The 17844-nt window shown below is 40.0% G+C and overlaps 1 protein-coding gene across 2 annotated transcripts in view; it reads right to left on the bottom strand.

Moving 5' to 3' along the window:
- Nucleotides 1-17844, bottom strand: part of myo18ab (myosin XVIIIA b) — a 172399-nt gene that overhangs the window by 78117 nt on the left and 76438 nt on the right. For both annotated transcript variants that reach the window (XM_030743863.1, XM_030743862.1), the window contains exons 22-23: nucleotides 9992-10120; nucleotides 958-1101 (exon numbers count right to left, since the gene is read on the bottom strand). In XM_030743863.1, coding sequence (XP_030599723.1) covers nucleotides 958-1101; nucleotides 9992-10120 — 273 coding nt within the window. The remainder of the gene's footprint in view (nucleotides 1-957; nucleotides 1102-9991; nucleotides 10121-17844) is intronic.

The raw sequence follows: 17844 nt of genomic DNA, 5'->3' as shown, positions 1-17844 counted from the left end.
GACGAGGCCCTTCCCTCACCTTTCTCTCTCTCTGCCGCTAATGTTCAGCGTTTCTCTCCACCTACTTTACTGCCGCTTTAGTGGCTAATTGGAGGTTTTGAGAGGTGTGCCTCTCAGCAGCTGGGGGTGGGGGGGGTGTTCACACCTGTCTCCCATCCTCTCATCACCACCATAATATTCAGAACCAGCTCTCCACCATTGCCAGATCGTTAAGCTTCCTACAGTCAGGCTCACCTTAGTTATCTTGTTATGGATAACTCAGCTTTCATGTTTCATGTTCAAACGCTTCCCTGGTCTGTTGTCTTCGCTGCTGCTCTGAGTTCAGTCTGCTTCGGACTGAGATCACTAACCTGCCTGCCCACTCAGTTTACAAACTTGCTGCTTGGTGTTTTCTGAGCTCTGTAAATAAACATTTTTACCTGCATCCATCATCAAGCTTGGAGCGCTTAAGGAAAACTATAAAATCGTCCACAAAGGAAATGTCTATTCCTGCTTTAAACAAACATGAAACTGACAAGGACGACTGAACTTCACTTCACCAAATCAGGGGAGGTGGCAGCACACCGGAGACGACACGCTGCTTTATGGTAGACTCTCCATGAGGCGCACACACTCTTTACTGAGAGTCTCTGATTGGTAAGTCATTAGTGCCGACATGGGCAGCTATTACGGAGAACTCGGGATGAGTTTTCAGCAGCTGTGGCACTATGGTAACCACATGTGAAACTTAAGGAGAAAGTATTTCTAAAATTGTTGACAATAAACGAAAAAAATAAACACTTCTAGTCAAAGTCTATATCACCATAAAAAAATTAATCAGTCTTACATTCCACCACAAAAAATGCCTGCTGCTTTGTGTGCACTGGGTGACTGCACTCCTTCAAAGCTTTATTACAGATATGTAACAGGCTTGTACCAATGTGGTGACTCCATATGTGTCTGTGTGTGTAAACTCACGTCCTTGCCGCGGATCTGCTCCTCAGTGAGCTGCATCTCTATCAGAGGTCTGACAGTGGTGAACAGCTTCCACCACGGCCAGTCTTTGACGCCACGATTCTTCTTTATGTTCTTCTGGATGCAGCGGATTGCCAGATCCTGGATCTGTCACACAAGCACAAAGGTATGATTACGAAGAAGAACACAACACTGAATACTGAATGTGCACTAACAACGGCAAAGAGAAGCATAATGCATTTACTACATTTACTACTGTAACTACTATGTGGGGATATGTCTTCAGAAAAAGCAGACAAAAAAAAATAAAAAAATCAGACAACAAAAGAAACATTGTGACAAAGTTTGATTCAAAACTCAGTAAGTAATTCAAACTTAGGAGGTGACACGCGCCTCCATCCATCTTGGTTCTGCTGCTTATCTGAATTTTGGTGACAGCAGGTTAACAAAATATCCCAGAAGTCTTTGTTTCCAGTCTCAGACAGGAATGTATGACTAATGCCCTGATGTGACACAGTGACTATGTTATCACACAGTTAATGAGGATTCAGGCTTGTGAAAGGTAATCAGAGTGATTCAGTGCCCACAGTTGTACAATATGGCATCTGTGGAAGAAAGCAAACTGTGTACTGCAATTCTTACCTCGTTAATGAAAGACACTTTATTCAGTTACATCTCTGCCAAACAGAGAAGCTGAAGTTTACATCCCTGTCTGTCTAGATTTGACCTTTAACCTTTTATAATCAATCATGATGATGATGATGATACTTTATTGATCCCACAATGGGAAAACTACAGCTTGCAGAACGTCCAAGAAGACAAACAAATTTTGTGTGAAACGTCACATCAGTGAATAAATTCTGGAGTTCAAGCCATCATTCAGGGGCTGGAGCCTATCCTGGCTGATATAAGGTCAAATTCATCAGAGTGAAATAAACCTTTGTGAGGCCACAGTGACTGTGACCTTTCATCAGAGGACATTTGGCCTGATGAAATGAAATCGCTGCACAGGTTCAGAAGAATATAATGGACATGAAGTCACAGTGATCTGAACTTTTGACCAATAAAATATTACAAGGTAATCATTTAGTCTTTTACAAACTTCAAGCCTTTCACAGCAAAAACAGTAACTGAGCAAAGGCGTATGACTAACAATACTTATATTAAATCAACTTATTAAGCAGAGGTTGCTGTAGCTTATTAGGAGTTTACTAGAAACAAGTCTGACACATCACTAGTCATTAAATGTTAAACCCACACATTGAAAATTAAAATTGCTTCAATCTGAATTCTTGATAAAAGACATCTATACTACATACATAAGTTGGACTTGTCTGGGTATTTCCTTGCCATTATAATTCTGCTGCTGTGAATTATGCCGACTGTATGTACAGCACATCTAGCCTCAACCACCTATGAGTATCCCATTATTCAGCATGTTTCCCTTAAAACAGGTGACCCTGGCTATGCAGGTAATCAGAGTGTTTGACTCAGTTACTTTGAACTTGCATATACATGCTGTAGGTAATTATTTAATTGGAAAAACTGAATGCACTGATGCATTTTTGAAAAATATATTCTCATTTCCAATTTAATGCGACAACATACTTCATGAAAGTTTGGACGGGGGCATGTTCGGAAACTGGGAGGATCAATTATTGGCACCGTGAAAGCAAAATGTTCCCACCGTTGCCTGATATACAATACTGTGCAAAAGTGTTGAGCAACCCCTCATTTCTTTGTATTTTGCTTCCAAGCAATCAGACTTTTTTAATCTTGAGTCACAGTCTTTGGATTTTGGCTGTTTCTTCACTAATTTTCAGTCCAGTCCTTAAACCGGACCATTTATATTTTTGTTTGTTTGTTACCCCCAATGTGTCCATCAGAGTGTGTGTGAATGTTAGATAAAAGTGCTTAGGCATAAATAAATAGAAGCAAAACTAAATCTCATCATTCTATAATTTATGTAATTCAATGACAGTGTTAGAGGCCAAATATTTCTTTGTGGTTTTAAGTAAGTGAAAGTCTTAAATATTTTTAAGAAAAAATAAAACAATCAAAGTGTGGTCATGCTGTATTACAGTACTAATAATTTATTAACTGTAACTCTTTCAAAGTTCATATCCATTAACGAAGTAATTTTCTATGTGGAATCATATCTGATCCATTTGTACTTGTAATTAATATGTTGTAATTACAATTTTTTTTGGGATCGTTTTAAAAATGTAAATCCATTAACTTAATATGTTGTAGTAACTTTTAAACAACAAAGTTTTGATACAATATTTTCATGTAAAGTTACACATAAAAACCCATATTACAGTTGATATAATCAAAAATGAACAGCTGATTGCTGTAACTATGAATTCAGATTTACAACAGTATCATTTATATCAAATATGGCTTAAATGTACAAGAATCTTTGCATGAAACCTTATAATAAACTCAACTAATAACAGTAATTTTCTGCAATCTTAGGCCTTATTCATTGTGGTACAGCAGTATTTCATCATATTATTAGGTGATTTCATCATTTGTACTTATGTAAATACCTTTTATTTAACAGAAGGAAAATCTGTAAAAATGCACGTAAATATTGCACGTAAACTTGAAGCTACACTGTATTTAATTTACAGTCTCATAAAAACAAACACAGAACTTTTAATTATGGAATTTGTTTGTTGGGGGGGGGGGGGGGGGGGGGGGGTTAAACATGATGGTAAATTTCCATTGTTGTACCATCGGTAATATTTCGGCACCTGGGGCACGGATTTTCTTTAGCAAAGAACCAATTTTAAATTGTATCTTTAAACACTTTGCTTAAAGATTCTTTAGTTGAATCTATGAAAAATGTCAAGGATAAGCGAGCCTGACAAGCATAAATTTGTATTTTTGCATTAACAAGGTGATTTCTGAAGAGCTACTAAGCAATAACTTGGCATTTCTTGGAGTGGTATGCAGTGGTATGCAGTGTGTCCTTAAAGAATAGAAAGAAAAATGTTGTATTCATAAATATATACTGTGGTACCTTGACATACGATTTTAATTTGTTCTGTGACTTAGCTCGTAACTTAATTTGATCGTATGTCAAATCAAATTTTCCCATAGAAATGAATTGAAACATCATTAATCGGTTACCGCCCCCCCAAAACCATGACATTTTTTAAAATTTATTAATAAAAAATGCCTTAATAAAAAAATATATATATAAACAAATAATGTAGAAAAATAATACTGTATGCAGTATAATACAGGAGAATGCAAAGAAACAAACTGGTTTTAAGTGAAAGACGATGTTGGGGGATGTGGAAGTGGAGGAGAAACTTAAATGCTCCTTTTTTTCACTTCACGTAATCTTTTCCTCCTCCTTTTGCCTTTTTTGGCACTCTCTTACCCTCACAAGACAGCAGCATGCACACCTCGCTCATGTTTTTCCATAATTCTGTGCTTTATATCCATAGTCATCATCCTTTTCAGCATCGATCTTGGCATTCGCTTTCTTTGGATCCATGGTTTAAAGAAAGGAAATGTTCCAAAATCGACAAAAACGAGTGCGTGGAACGCGTGGATGGTGTTTTTTCGCTTGCTCGTAACTCAGATATTCGCAAGCAACATAAAGCAAAAAATTCGACCAAGCAACCGATCGTATCTCAAAAAGCTCGTTAGTTGGGACACTGGTAAATCAAGGTACCACTGTACTGATTTGTGTATAATTACAGTTTGCAACAAACTAATGCATTTTCATCTCGCAGGAGTGCATGCCTTGGAGGCAAATATTAAGTTGTGTGTGCACCCTCAGATTCAGGATATGAAGGATCCAACCTATGTACGTATCTCCTGAACTGAAGTCTAACACATGAAAACATGCATTAACATGCTTATTTATTCCCAATATTGTTACAATTACTTATTGTTAACCCCTTAACTGGCAGCAAAAAAATCACCTGACAAAAACTACATAACGCCTTCTGGTCATTATTGGCTCTGAAAAACCCATTTCATAGCCTATTAACTGGCCGTGTCTGGTCCGCCGGCTGAATGAAGTGCATTTTATATGGCAGGCTAGACCCTCCCATTTTGATTGACACCTCATTCGGCCAATCATGTTAAGAAATGGGTTTGCTAGAGCCAGTGATACTCAGAGGGCGTCACGTAGCTTTGTCAGGTGATTTGGTGCAGCCAGTTAGATGATTGGCCGAATGAGGTGTCAGTAAAAATGGGAGGGTCTAGCCTGCCATATAAAAGGGACTACAAACGGCCCGTCAGCGGGCCCTTGCCAGTTAAGGGGCTACAATGGATTGCAGCTGTCAAGAAGCCATTTTTAAAGAAGGGAAACAGGGAGAAAAGGCTGAGGTGTCTGTTTGTTTATACAGTTACAAATTTGAGCCGTTCAGATCTGGCCCAGTCTGTGGCTGAAAGAGTTGCATCTGATGTGCATGTTCTGCGAGGTCTGTAGTGGCAAGTCTGCCCCAGCACAAGTCTGACGCAGATGGTATCAGATTTGCAACAGATTTGAGGTTTAGCACAGTTAATCGTGGTATTATCGCAAATTGCATGGGGTGGCTGCAACTCAGGAGGTAGAGCAGGTCATCTACTAATCAGACGGTGAGTGGACCAATTCCTGGCTGCTCCAGCGTGCACGCCAAAGCATCCTTGGGCAAGATATTGAACATTTACAAAGATATTAAACCCCAAGTTGCTCTAGGTGTAGAAAAAGGTGCTTGTATGACTGGATGTGAATGGGTGAATAAGGCATGTTGTATAAAGCGTTATATAAGAACCAGTCTGTTGCCAATTTGACCGTGTTCAATGGAAAACTGATAGCCAACTCCACTTTATCACCATCTTGACACACCAATGTTGTTTGAAGAGAGCAACTAACTGCGTCTTTGAAGCAACCATTTCAAAGGTAAAGAGATCATCAAGTTGACTGCACACGGTGGCAGTCATTTTGGTCATGCCACAGTCTCCAATCACTGTTTTCCCTAGGTGTGACTGTAGCCTAAAATAATTCAGGCTATGCTGAAGATTAAAGGCACTCATAACAAATAGTGACTTGTACAAACTCTGTGTTGACTTATTTACTGTATGTTTGAACATGTTTCAGTAAATCACTATTTCCCATTTTTGCACTGTACTGTGTGATTTTAGTTTATCAAAAGTTCAGGGTCACCCTGCTTTTATATTTTGTTTCAAATGCTTTCAATAGCTGACAGTGACAGCAGCGCTCAGTGTGCATATAAGCAGCAGCAGCTGCCTCAGCACACCTGTTCCCTGTTGGGGTGGGGAAGATGTGGTGGGGGGTTCTGTCTTTAGGCAACTGTTTAATTAGGCTCAGCGTTGGCTGGCTGGCAGTGGAATCCCCCATGCTCCTCTACTCTCAACTGTTCCTGTGAATGTCAAAGAGATAGAGAGAATGGAGACAGACGGCAGGGCTTCAAAGCAGTCAGCAGATCTCTTCTATTTGTCTGTTCCCCCATGGCGAAGTGTAGTCTTCATCTTTTTTCAGCTTCCCTTTTTCCCTTTTCCTCATCATCCGTCTCCCTCTCACTTATTTCCTGGAGTGCTTTGAATGCGGATCCCTCAGGGAGACAGGGGAATAGGATGTGAGGGACTTGGAAGACAACAAGGAGGTTCCCCAGAGCAGATGAGGCTAGATGAGGAAACAAACTAACTGGTTGTGTGTTGTGGCAAAAATAAGAGGGCCTAAGCAGAAAACTACAACCCAAATAAAAATTTTAAACTAAGTCCATCTGTAAGAATGGCAGAGGGACAGATTTGGACGGATCTGTCATTTTTTGTTTCATTGGATTTTTGGCTAATTTTGAGCACTTAGTAACAGAGAGAGAGCCTACAGGCAGTTTGTGTCTTCAAGCCAAATCTGTATTTGTCTGTCTTATAGACTGAGTCAAATGAAAAAGATGATGGAGTACATCAAAAACATTGTGATCACAAATGGAGATATTTGAGACTGATTCCACTTTGCTTTTAACAATATCCTGAACCATATAGTGGTTTAGTGATAGTACTGGCCAATATTGGCCTATCACAGATGCACTGGTATTTGCAAATATATTATATGGACTATTTGAATTCCGGTCTTTTCAGTCCCATTGCCACAGGTGTATAAAATTAAAGTAGCCATGCAGTCTGCCTTTACAAACATTTGTGAAAGAATGGGTCATTTTAAGGAGCTCGGTGAATTTAGTAGTGTAATAGGCTGCCACTATTGCAACAAGTCACTTTGTGAAATTTCTTCCCTGCTAGATATTTCACAGTCAACTGTAAGTGGTATTATCGCCATGTGGAAGTGTTTAGGAACCACAGCAACTCAGCCACAAAGTGGCACACCATGGAAAGTTTACAGAGTGCTGAGGCCCGTAGAGGCTGAGGCCAACGCTCTGCTGAATCAATAACTGCAGAGCTCCAAACCTCCTCAGGTATCACCACCACTGCAAAAACTGTGTGCCAGGAGCTTCACGGCATGGCTTTCCAAGGCTGAGCAGCTCCTGTACATGTAAGATGTAGGTGGTGCACTACTTTCATCCACACAGTGTAGTCTGTCAAGCAAAGCCGCACCATCTGTGGGGCTATACTGTGAACCCTCTGTATCCCACCTCACTGGGCTGTGATGATGCTGGTCTCAAAAGAGTTCTGGAGTTCTAGGATACATAGATGCTTCTGAGATCAGGACAATGCAGGGGCTTACAGCAGTTACAGCCTTTTCTGGGAAATTCAGCTGCTTCCCCAAGTCGACTTTCAGCTACCAATCTTGTCTGTTGCTAGTAGGCCGAAGGATGATCTTGCTACCTGACAGAAGCAAAATTCTTCACTGGGTTGAGATACTCAATGGGTTGAGATACTCAATCTAAATTTTCAGAGCATTAAACCATGCTTCTTTTTTTTTTAAAGATCCCCTTGGCAATCCATTCAATCTATGTTTAAGGGGTGAGCAGACCAAAAGACTTGAAAGTGTCTTCAAATATCTAAATGTATTCACAGGGCAGTTGCACTGGAAAATCTGTGTTTTGCCTAATTTAACCTTTATGACTGTCTTGGAAGAAGTTACTTCTTTGTATGAAAAGAGTGTGTGTGTGTGCAAAGACGGAAAGAAAGTAATTGCAAGGTGTTTGAGGTCCTGAGATACTGTGAGCGTTATTGTTTCCAGGCAGGTGTCTACATGATGGTGGGAAGAAAACTCCCCACAGCTGGAATATTGTATCCACACACGAGTAGAAATGAGGCATTATTTTTCCTTTTCGGTATCAATTCTGGTGCGAAGACTGTTTGTGCTATATTGACCCCTTTGCAAAGGTTTCTTTCAATAAATCTCAAAAAGTAGTTTGGTTTCAGTGCTCAGTTTGTTTTTTTCCACAACAGCAGTGATACTCGCCTGGTATCTATCACTTTTACTTTTCATTCTTCTTATCACAACTCTAGGGCAAATCCAGCATTTCTTACTGCTGTTTTACGATAAAAGCACTAAACTGGGTAACTTTCATTGAAGATATGTGATATGTGTCATCCTACGAATTTGCAGAGGTATGCTAAGGTGCATTAGAAGAGAAACTACAGCGTGAGTGCTTTCCTCTTAAACTGCTTTGACATCTCAAACCAAGTCTGAAACTCTGCAGGATGCTTACAAACTGCACATTAGCAACTACCTATTTGCAATCATGTAAAAGAAATGAGCCCAATTCCGGTCAATACATCAGTTACATGAGATTACTCTTTACCACAAGAGATGAGGCTCAAACCGAGTCCTTCAGGGGACACAGTGTAGTGGAATGAAAGCCAAACGCCCTTGAAAAGTAATTTTTGTTGGCAGCCCTGAGCCTAGTGCTGCAAGACAGAATAAAGTAAAATGGTAATGAAAGCTTAATCTCCATGCACACATACACACTTACCAGAAATACAAACACTGCGCACCAAATTAACTTTGTGTTCACATGAGAAAACTTTCACAAGCTTCTGTGAAGCCACACATACACACAAAGTCAAAAGATCCCCACTGGCATCTTCAAGAGTCAGCAGCAATAGTTCCTACTTGTCAGGCTCACTCTGGTGGAACGAACACACACACACACACACACACACACACGCACACACACACGCACACACACACACACACACACACAGACTGAAATGGCTAAAACACACTCATCCAAACGGGTAACTTGTGACACATCCAAAAAAGCTTCTTTGGTAACAATGTAAATGCATCTCCTTCATTTCAAACTCCCCTTTGATTTCATGGGACCTGTTTAATCTAATGAAATGTCATGATGAGAACAAATTAAGACAGGGCCAACTGTGGCTCAGCTGATAAAGCACGTTGTCTCCCAATCGGACGGTCAGTGGCTCAAGTATTCTTGGGCAAGACACTGAACCCCAAGTTGCCCCAGATGCATCCACTGGAGTGTGAGGGTGCGAGTGAATGTTAGATGAAGCACTTAGATGTAGATAAAAGTGCCATATGAATGTGTGCAATTGGGTGAATGAGACTTGTAGTGGAAAGCACTTTGAGTGCTCAAGTTGAGTAGCAAGGCACTATATAAGTACCAGTCCATTTACCATTTACAACACAAAGTACTTGCTTTGATTCAACAGTGGTACCAGGGATTACAGCCATGGCTGCACTTATAACTCCTTACTGGTTGATCCCAGTCTCTCTTCAGGTGCTGATGGCACCCACGGAGCATTGCGTAAACAATTTTGGCACTGGTTGGTGGCGTGGAAAGTTGAACAAGAAGCATCTTAAACACAGTGGATAGTGTAAAAAGGCTTGCAGATAAAAATGATGTCAAACCGACTCCAGTAAAACTGGTGATCACATAACTAACGCTGCTCTCTGCTTTTTTCTTTTTTTTTAAAGGGGATTAGCAGGAGGATATTTCCATAAAGATAACATATGGCTGTTAAAGATTAAATAATCTAACCTTTTTGATTATATTATTATATCTCTTATATTGCAACAATTAGCACCACGTACAATGGCAGTAGGTACTAATCTCTCAAAGTGGTTAAGTAGGCCTACCTTCCTTTTCTTGAATGCCTGTCTGGCTAGGTATCCCCTGCAGGCAGCCTGGAACAGAGAGAGGTTCCTCCTAGTCTGGATGTCTCGCTGCTCCTCCAGCCTGGACAGAATTCCCGCTCTGAAGAACACCTGAGGAGGAAAAGTGGAGTTAGAGTGGTGTCACATATACCTCCTTTCTGCTTTATTCTCTCACATTATTAACTTCAGCTACTGACCTCAAGTTCATATTTCAGTTTCAGGTACAGTGCCGTGAAAAAGTATTTGCCTCCTTCCTGATATCTTATTTTTTGCATATTTGTTACACTTAATTATTTCAGATCATGCAACAATTTTATTATTAGACAAAGATAACCTGAGTAATTACAAAATGTAGTTTTTAAATGATGATTTCATTTATTAAAGGAAAAAAACTCACATCTGGCCCTGTGTGAAAAAAGCCACCTGCCACCCAAAACTGCAATGTACATTTTTATGCAGACGACACTATATTAATTAATAAAACTACCTGTATAAATACAGGGTTTATTAATAATAACAACAACAACAACAACAACAACAACAACAATAGCAATAATAAGCAATAAATGTGTGACAAATATGAAAAAAAGGACTCAGGAATTGGGCAGAAGGATAATACTGAATTATTGTGTCACAGATAGTACAGATGTGCTGCTGTGAGTCACCATCATCAGTATTTTGTGTTTGGTACATATGAACACAACCTTACATTCTTCAGCAGGATCTAGCGGGATCAGGCTAATTAAATCCTTGTAAATATGTTAGTTACCAAATTAGAAACTAAAACTTCAAATGAGGATTCATGTTTTAGCAATTAGTATTTCTCACTGCTGGTAATACTGCTGAGTTTCTTTGCTGTCCAGACTGACTGACAGTGGTTTTCCTAGCTGGACCACAGCAGTCTCATTCTGTGTCTTCTGTCTCCCTGGCAGTTGTTTCAGACAATAGCAATGCTACTTCCTGAATGCCAATGAGGGCACATTTTCACTTTAGACTCAGAGAATGATGACAATGCTGACAGTAGGCCTGTTGTAAAAGTCTACATCTGAATGCCTTAAACTCCATCCGGGCTGAAACTTCGCTCTGTTTCTCGACCCTGATTTAGCTGCAAGACCTTTGTGGAAGTAGATTCATTAAGCAAGGTTTGATTGATGCTTTGTCTTCCCGAGGATATTTCTGTTCCCAGCTCTGGCTGTAATTTTTAAAAATGGCTGAACAAGAGAGAAAGTGTGGCCAAGAACTAAGACTGCTGTTTTGATATCTTGTGGATGTTACTTCACTAGGATACAACAGTGTTTTACCAAGCAGGCTTACTGTCACAGTCTATTTAAAAGGTATGAACTAGTAATCAGAGGTTCAAAGCTTAGTCGTACAATCATCACCAGTGTGGCCTCACAGAGAGCCATCTCAATACAGTTTTGACCTCTCTGGGGTATGTCTGTGAATATTCCTCAGGAATAGACACGCAGGTTAGGCTAGCTGGAGGCTCTAAACTGAGAATGTCACTTGGATTGGCCATATAGTCACAGGAAGAAGAAAAAGAGGGTAAACACAAAGTAACATGTAAGCCAGACAACTATTGTTTTTTATTGCTCCTCTTTTATTAGATCATAATTCCAAAGAGGATAACTCCAAGAAGTGACATTCAAACATTCATGGGCCTTAAACACGGCTCGTCATTTGAAAGCTTTAAGTAGCCAAACACTAACTAAGCACGGCTGCTCGCTGTAACTTTAGATAATCTCCTTGGAGGTTTGTCTAAATCAGTGAGCAACATCATCACTTTTGCCGGCGTCTTTAACAGGCGACACATTTTGTGGCTGCACTTGTAAATTGTATATTTTCGAGGCTTGCTGTTACAGTATATTTTTTCAAGATAATGTAGCACAGTATTAATAGTGCTACTTATAAAATACTTTCTCAGCCCCGGAACTAATGACACAAAAAATAAATATTTCAAGAATTAAATTAATATCAAACATTTCAATGACTACTAGATAACCACTTGAGCTAATGACTAAAAGGCCAGCTCTGGTTGGAATAAGCTGAAGCCCAAGCACCAAATAAACTGGTATAAACTAGTGACAAGAAAAACCTGGTGGCACTCTCACTTGCTCACAGTGTTATCGTATCACTTCCTGTTTCAATGCATATTAGTGTTAAAATCAAAGGCCAGCTTATTGTTTCAGAGCTGGTATACCTACAGTTTCTGAAAGCACCTTCCCTTCTAGTAAACACAAAAGGCATTTTGATGGCTTCACATGACAACATCTCCATGACAAAGGAACACATTTCCTCACAGCACTCACGGCTTGTCATCAAGAATATGTTTTAGCTCATTTGTTTGAAAAATGTGGGATACATGTGGTGTATATATTTAGGATTTCTACTATGCATTGTTGATGATGTTTTTATGTCCAAAAATCTAAGTACTATGGGAGTGCAACATAATCTATTGCATCTTTCATGACTTTAAAAAAAAACAAAACAAGAATTAGGTGCACAAGTTTGAATTTATTTAGATTTTCCCAAATCCACAGAGGGTCAAAATTATACTTACAGACTTAAAAATATACACAAACCCACTAACATTTGGTTAAATGTATGTTAGCTCGGGCGCCAGGGTTGCTCAGCAGATGAGCAAGCGAGCACGTTTGCCACATGGCGGTGCAGACGTGTCAACTGACCTGTCACCATTTTCTGTGTGTCTTCCCTCATCTCTCTCCTTCCGATTTCCTGTCTCTCTCTACACTTTCAACTATCAAATAAAGCCATAAAAAGGCCAAAAAAAATAAAAATAAAAATGTGTGTTAACAAGTTGCACCTCGACCAGATGCTATCCACAAGCTTCTGGCACAATTCTATCTGGATATTCAGCCACTCTTCGTATTGGTCCCTTTCCTGGCACGGAGCTGGCTTTTAAGCATAGCCTGCAAATATTCAATAGGGTTGAGGTCGGGCTTTGAAGGCCCAGAAGCTTAATATTAGCCTGTTTTATCATTCTTAAACCACCTTTGATGTGTTGGGGTCATTGTCCTGTTGGAACACCCAACTGTATTTAAGTGAGGGGAAGCTGAAGAATTTAGATGTAGTCCTCCTTCATTAATCCATCCACTCAATGCAGTGTAATGAACTCCACTCCATTGTAGCTCTCAACAGTGTGAGTGGTTCTTTGTTTTTAATAATAGTTGTTTTACTTTTGTAAATACCTCGAGCCAGTTTTCGCTCATCCATTACAACCCACCCATGCTCCGGGAGATTAACAGCCAGACAGAGGTGGACATGAAAAGCGGAGCTGGGTAGGCTAGGCCTATTGAGGACAGTGCTCCATCTTATGGTGACCAGGGAGCAAGCGGAAGCAGTGCAGCCATGAACAGAAGCACAGCATGCGCGGAGGCCTCCTAACTAAGCTAAAGGATTATACTTCATACTGAAAAAATCTTAAAAGCTTAAGAATTCTAAGGCATGTTTTAAAGCACTCATCCAGTCACAGTAGGTGCAATTACATGTGTTTGCTGCAGACTGAGTAACTTTTTGTTGGGAGGTTTAAACACCTGTATTTTGGCCAAAGTTATAATTGCTAGATCCCGATGCATACTTTGTTTCCTGATCCTCGTTTGAGTATATTTGGGGGGGGTTGTTTTTTTTAATCATAAAAAGTATGTGATGCTGTACAACAGATTAATGGGATAAGAGTCCAGAGGCTTCCAAATTTGTATTTGAATCCTTTTAAAGATTTATTCAGCCTTAAAGTAATCCAGTTACAGTTGTCCGTATTTCCACAGCTACACAGGAAACAACTGATAGTTAATTCTGCAAACTTTGTTTTCCAAATTGTAAACAAATATGACTTAAAACAGCACTGATGTTGCTGACACTGTATAACTCAGTTTAATGCAGTAACCCCAACTGTCCATTAAACTGCCCAATCACATTAGGAGCCCTCTTCCTTTGAGCTCCGCCTTCCAAATAGTCAAAATTCCGTTAATTCCAGTGAGCAGGATTCAGCTCCGGGCGCACCTGCCAGAGCGTGAAACTGTAATGCAAAGCTGTAATGCAAAGCAGACACTCTTGCGTGCATGATGGCTTCTTTGTGTGTGTGCGTCTACTGAGTTCTGCATGCGCAGGCTGTTGAATTTACCCGTGCGGAATTTAATTGCGTGAGTGACGATGAATACCTGCGTCTTTGAAATTAAATTATTTGCTAGTGATCATGTTTTTTCTCACATGTGACTTTTGACATAAATATAATTCCATAACCTGACCACAACTGTATATATGGCCTTGAGAGAATATGTGAATATGTACTTGCATTGTAGCTCAGTTAGTGGTTCTAGCGCCAGCCCTACTACGTTTTTGTCATTGGGGTTTAATTAATATTAGGTTGTTCCTCAGCCCTGAGAATACAGCAGTTATCTAAGGGGCCCATTGACTGTAAAAAATAAATTAAAAAAAAAAAAAAAAAAAAATATATATATATATATATATATATACACACACACACATTTTTGTTCAGGTCTTCACAGCAAACCCCAGAGTACCAAAGAGCTACTATTTTGTGGAGTTTTATAAATTTAAGCAATTGAACTTTGGCTCTATTAATATTAACAAAAAAACTGCAATTTGTACAAATACATATATGTTGATTAAATTGAGGTTTCCATCAAAGGCTCAATGACTGTGGGATCAGTGTAGATGGCATTTCCTTGTACAATCTAACAATCTCAAATACTGCCCTCATATGTTTGTGGATATGAATGTTGGTGAAAAGCAAGTGTCTAAGGTATGAACAGTGCATTAATAATTTTTTTCCCTCCCACAGTGTGGGTTTAGGTACCAGAAGTCGATTCTGCACCAGTGGGAAATGCTGTTGTGGGCAGATGATATCTAACTAGCCTACAAGAAGATTACACATGTGGGTAACACGAACAGCCGTGGTCCTCAGAGACCCACTTGTCAGTATGGGAATGGTTTAATAATACGAGACAGAGAGCTACAAAAAGTTGGCATTGAACACCAGAGACAGTTTGGCAGTGAGACATGGGACATTTGCCAGCCTGGAAAGCATGCAGCCACATGCATGGTCCACAATTCATGTGTCACTGCAGATCCCTTGAGGCTGATGGGAGTCCTAACAAAACTAAAGTAAACAATGTTGTGTGATATTTTTTTCAGCTTGAGATGGTGAGGAAATTTCTCATGTTGAAAAAGCCAGAGGAAGACATTTAAAACAATGACCAATAACCAAAACAAGTGACAGGTAAGGTGAATACCTCCTTACCAAGGCCCTTGTAGAATGCTATGATAACTACAGTGCTTAACAATAACTGTCCAAAGATGGACAACATGTGAACCAGCAGCAGTCATGAGTGCACAAGACTTGTTAATGCAGAGGTGTTCTGGTGAATCTCTGAGTGGGGCCTAGACATGTTAGGCAGATGGTACTGGTGTATATTACTATTGTGTTTCATGGGAGCATTTTAAGCACTGTAGCTGGAAAACTTAACCTCATTTATCAACAACAGTTATTGCTTCCTTTGGTGGCATTTTTAAAGTCTTTCATGCTTTTCCATCTGAATATGATTTAAAAAATAGCATAAATAAATATATGATGTAATGTATCGTGTTTAGCTAGCTGAATCCTGCTGCACCTTTTTTTTTTTTCCTATTTCTGGAAGTATAACTGGTTGGTAAAGTGATGCAAAGTGCTACTTCACCAACGTATCTTCTTCATAAAGGAGAAGTAGCAGTCTACTCTTTGAGGACACACCATTTTAGTGAGCATCTTTATGGCAATTATTTCATACTGAATTCAGGAACATGACCTCAACTCAATTAAACATTTATGGAACATTTGAGAAGGCCAACACTCAACAGTACATGAACCTCTATCAGATCACCCTGGGATGACACTGATTACCCCACTTGCTGTATGCTGAATTCAGCTATTAATATATTTGTCAGTTCAATGTAGCTGAGGTGCTGCTGTAATTAAACGAAAGGGGGGGATTCACTCAAACTACATCATATATTGTCATTTGGAATAACAAAATACAGGGTGGGCCATTTATATGGAAACGCCTTAATAAAATGGGAATGGTTGGTGATATTAACTTCCTGTTTGTGGCACATTAGTATATGGGAGGGGGAAAACTTTTCAAGATGGGTGGTGACCATGGCGGCCATTTTGAAGTTGGCCATTGTGGATCCAACGTTTGTTTTTTCAATGGGAAGAGGGTCATGTGACACATCAAACTTATTGGGAATTTCACAAGAAAAACAATGGTGTGCTTGGTTTTAACGTAACTTTATTCTTTCATGAGTTATTTTCAAGTTTCTGACCACTTATAAAATGTGTTTAAAGTGCTGCCCATTGTGTTGGATTGTCAATGCAACCCTCTTCTCCCACTCTTCACACAATGATAGCAACACCGCAGGAGAAATGCTAGCACAGGCTTCCAGTATCCGTAGTTATTTACAAGTTTCTCTTTGTTTACAGCCATTGACATGTCGCAGATTTTAACATGTGAGGAGCGGATAGAAACTGTGTTGATGTCTGGTGAACGCAGTAACAGGGTCATTGCAGCATATTTCAATGCAAGACACCCTACGAGACCACCCATCTCCCATGCTACAGTTAGCAAACTGCTTGCCAAGTTTCGTGAAACTGGTTCAGTGTTGGATTTGCCAAAATGTGGATGCATGAAAACTGTCACTAATGAAGAAACATCAGTGGCTGTCCACTGTCAGCAAGAGCCCACAGCGTAGCACTCGCCGCATGTCACTGGAAAGTGGCATCAGTTGAACATCCCTGGATATTAGCTACTCACAAATGGCACCCTTACAAACTCCAGCTGCTGCAGCATCTCAACGAGGATGACCCAGATCGGCGCAATGAATTTGCAGAATGAGCAAAACAAAAATTGGAACAGGACCCTCAGTTTACACAGAAGATTTTGTTCAGTGATGAGGCAAACTTTTATGTGAATGGTGAAGTTAACAAACAAAACCACTAACCCACTAACCCACACTGGATAGATCCCTCCAAGACTGTTGGAACAAAAAAATTGATGGTATGGTGTGGTATATGGGGTACAAAGATAGTGGGGCCATTCTTCATCAGTGGAAACCTCAAAGCCACTGGATATGCGAAATTGCTACATGATGATGTGTTTCCCTCTTTATGCACTGAAGCTGGCACATTCCCTGAGTTTTTCCAGCAAGATGGTGCACCACCACATTATGGGTGTCAGATCCGAGCATTCCTAGATGAACAGTTTCCTGGAAAGTGGATTGGTCGTCATGGGCCAGTTGACTGGCCCCCAAGGTCTCCCGATCTGACCCCCTTTGGGGGTCTTTGGGGTCATCTGAAGGCAATTGTCTATGCTGTGAAGATACGAGATGTGCAGCACCTGAAACTACGGATACTGGAAGCCTGTGCTAGCATTTCTCCTGCGGTATTGCTATCAGTGTGTGAAGAGTGGGAGAAGAGGGTTGCATTGACAATCCAACAAAATGGGCAGCACTTTGAACACATTTTATAAGTGGTCAGAAACTTGAAAATAACTCATGAAAGAATAAAGTTACGTTAAAACCAAGCACACCATTGTTTTTCTTGTGAAATTCCCAATAAGTTTGATGTGTCACATGACCCTCTTCCCATTGAAAAAACAAACGTTGGATCCACAATGGCCGACTTCAAAATGGCCACCATGGTCACCACCCATCTTGAAAAGTTTCCCCCCTCCCATATACTAATGTGCCACAAACAGGAAGTTAATATCACCAACCATTCCCATTTTATTAAGGTGTTTCCATATAAATGGCCCACCCTG

Source organism: Archocentrus centrarchus, chromosome 13 (genome assembly GCF_007364275.1).
Source record: "Archocentrus centrarchus isolate MPI-CPG fArcCen1 chromosome 13, fArcCen1, whole genome shotgun sequence".
NCBI lineage: Eukaryota > Metazoa > Chordata > Actinopteri > Cichliformes > Cichlidae > Archocentrus > Archocentrus centrarchus.
The sequence above is the reverse complement of the archived record's forward strand: the minus strand, read 5'-3'. Positions and strand labels throughout refer to the sequence as shown.